Below are 1,213 nucleotides of genomic sequence, written 5' to 3' on the forward strand. Positions count from 1 at the left end.
AGCGCTTTCTATGTTAGAGCAGATATCAACAACTAAGAGGCGGCTGATTGTGAATTCCTAGCATGGAAAAACGCTGCCTCAGGTTACTTCGCCTATGCTCCAAACTGAGCAACAGTGTGTCGCGCTTGCGGACTCCAAGATTGAAATTTGATCGAATGAACGGGCGCGACGAGCTGAAAATCTGAGAAAGAGTCATGTAAAACAAGGAGAGAATCGAGGCGACATATGTCAGACACGCTTTCAGGCGCGGTAACAGAAATTTCCTTCATGGAGAGTCGCCGAACAGGAGCTACCCGCACCGAGACAATCGAGCTCATCCTTCGTCCTCGAACTCTCAGTGGGTTTAGCATCGGTGCTTCAATGCTACCAGGGACGGAGGAGATGCTGGAAGTGATTGCTCGATGAGAGCGCATAATATGATGAGCCTATCCCACGCTAAAAAGAAGAATATAAACATCTTGGCTGCCGAAAAGCTGCGCGCTACCCGCAGATGTTAAAACAAATGTGGCAATACAAATCATCTTGCCGTGACACTCGACTGTGGCTGACACCACGCTGGGCCATGTATTTAACCCCTCGCAGAGACGAATTCTCGAAGACGTTGGGCGGTCTATTGAGAAAAATTGGTCTCTGTTATACCTTGTAGAGAGGTCAAAGGTAATGGCACCGAGCAATCAAAAGAACATTTTCGTTAAGATATGCTAGGAAATTATGTGCGTTGCTAAAATCGGCGTTTCGGTTTTGTGAAGCTATGAGAAGTCCTGGTAAACTGGTAGTCGCCTTGAGATTACGTATCCCGCGCGACTTTCGAGAGCAAATGGCAGTTTCCAGAGTTATAGAGAATTTCAGATATGGATGCAATATCCGTGCGTCTTTCTCTGGGGACACCAGTGAAATGTGTCGAGTGAAATGTTGAAACTTTCTGTGACAGCACGAATCGTTGCCTTGTTTTTCACTGGCATTTGAGATATGCTCACTATCAAGTTATAATATCTTGATCCAATTGAAGAATGGATTGGCTGGAGCGAAAATACTTTGGTGTCACAGACTTCGCTATTGATAAAGTTCTGACGGATTGTACACCCACCCCTACCAAGAATTAGTGCGCGGACACAAAGCCTTTAAAGTTTCAGATTATAACATAAGTTCGGCGAATCGTCTTGCAAATTTTCTTGTCAAAGCTTGGAGGTCGAAAGTGGCACTGATTTTCAAT

At 45.3% G+C, this 1,213-nt stretch overlaps 1 protein-coding gene across 1 annotated transcript; it reads left to right on the top strand.

The window, feature by feature from the left end:
- Positions 1–267: 267 nt before the first annotated feature.
- On the top strand, positions 268–705 carry PHALS_13616 (uncharacterized protein; the record flags this gene model as incomplete). The annotated part of the gene is made up of 2 exons (XM_024729408.1): positions 268–390; positions 583–705. 2 exons carry the CDS (start codon positions 268–270, stop codon positions 703–705), a joined length of 246 nt encoding a protein of 81 aa, XP_024579788.1.
- Positions 706–1,213: the final 508 nt, after the last annotated feature.

The sequence above is a fragment of the Plasmopara halstedii genome, assembly GCF_900000015.1.
Source record: "Plasmopara halstedii genome assembly, contig: Scaffold_671, whole genome shotgun sequence".
NCBI lineage: Eukaryota > Oomycota > Peronosporomycetes > Peronosporales > Peronosporaceae > Plasmopara > Plasmopara halstedii.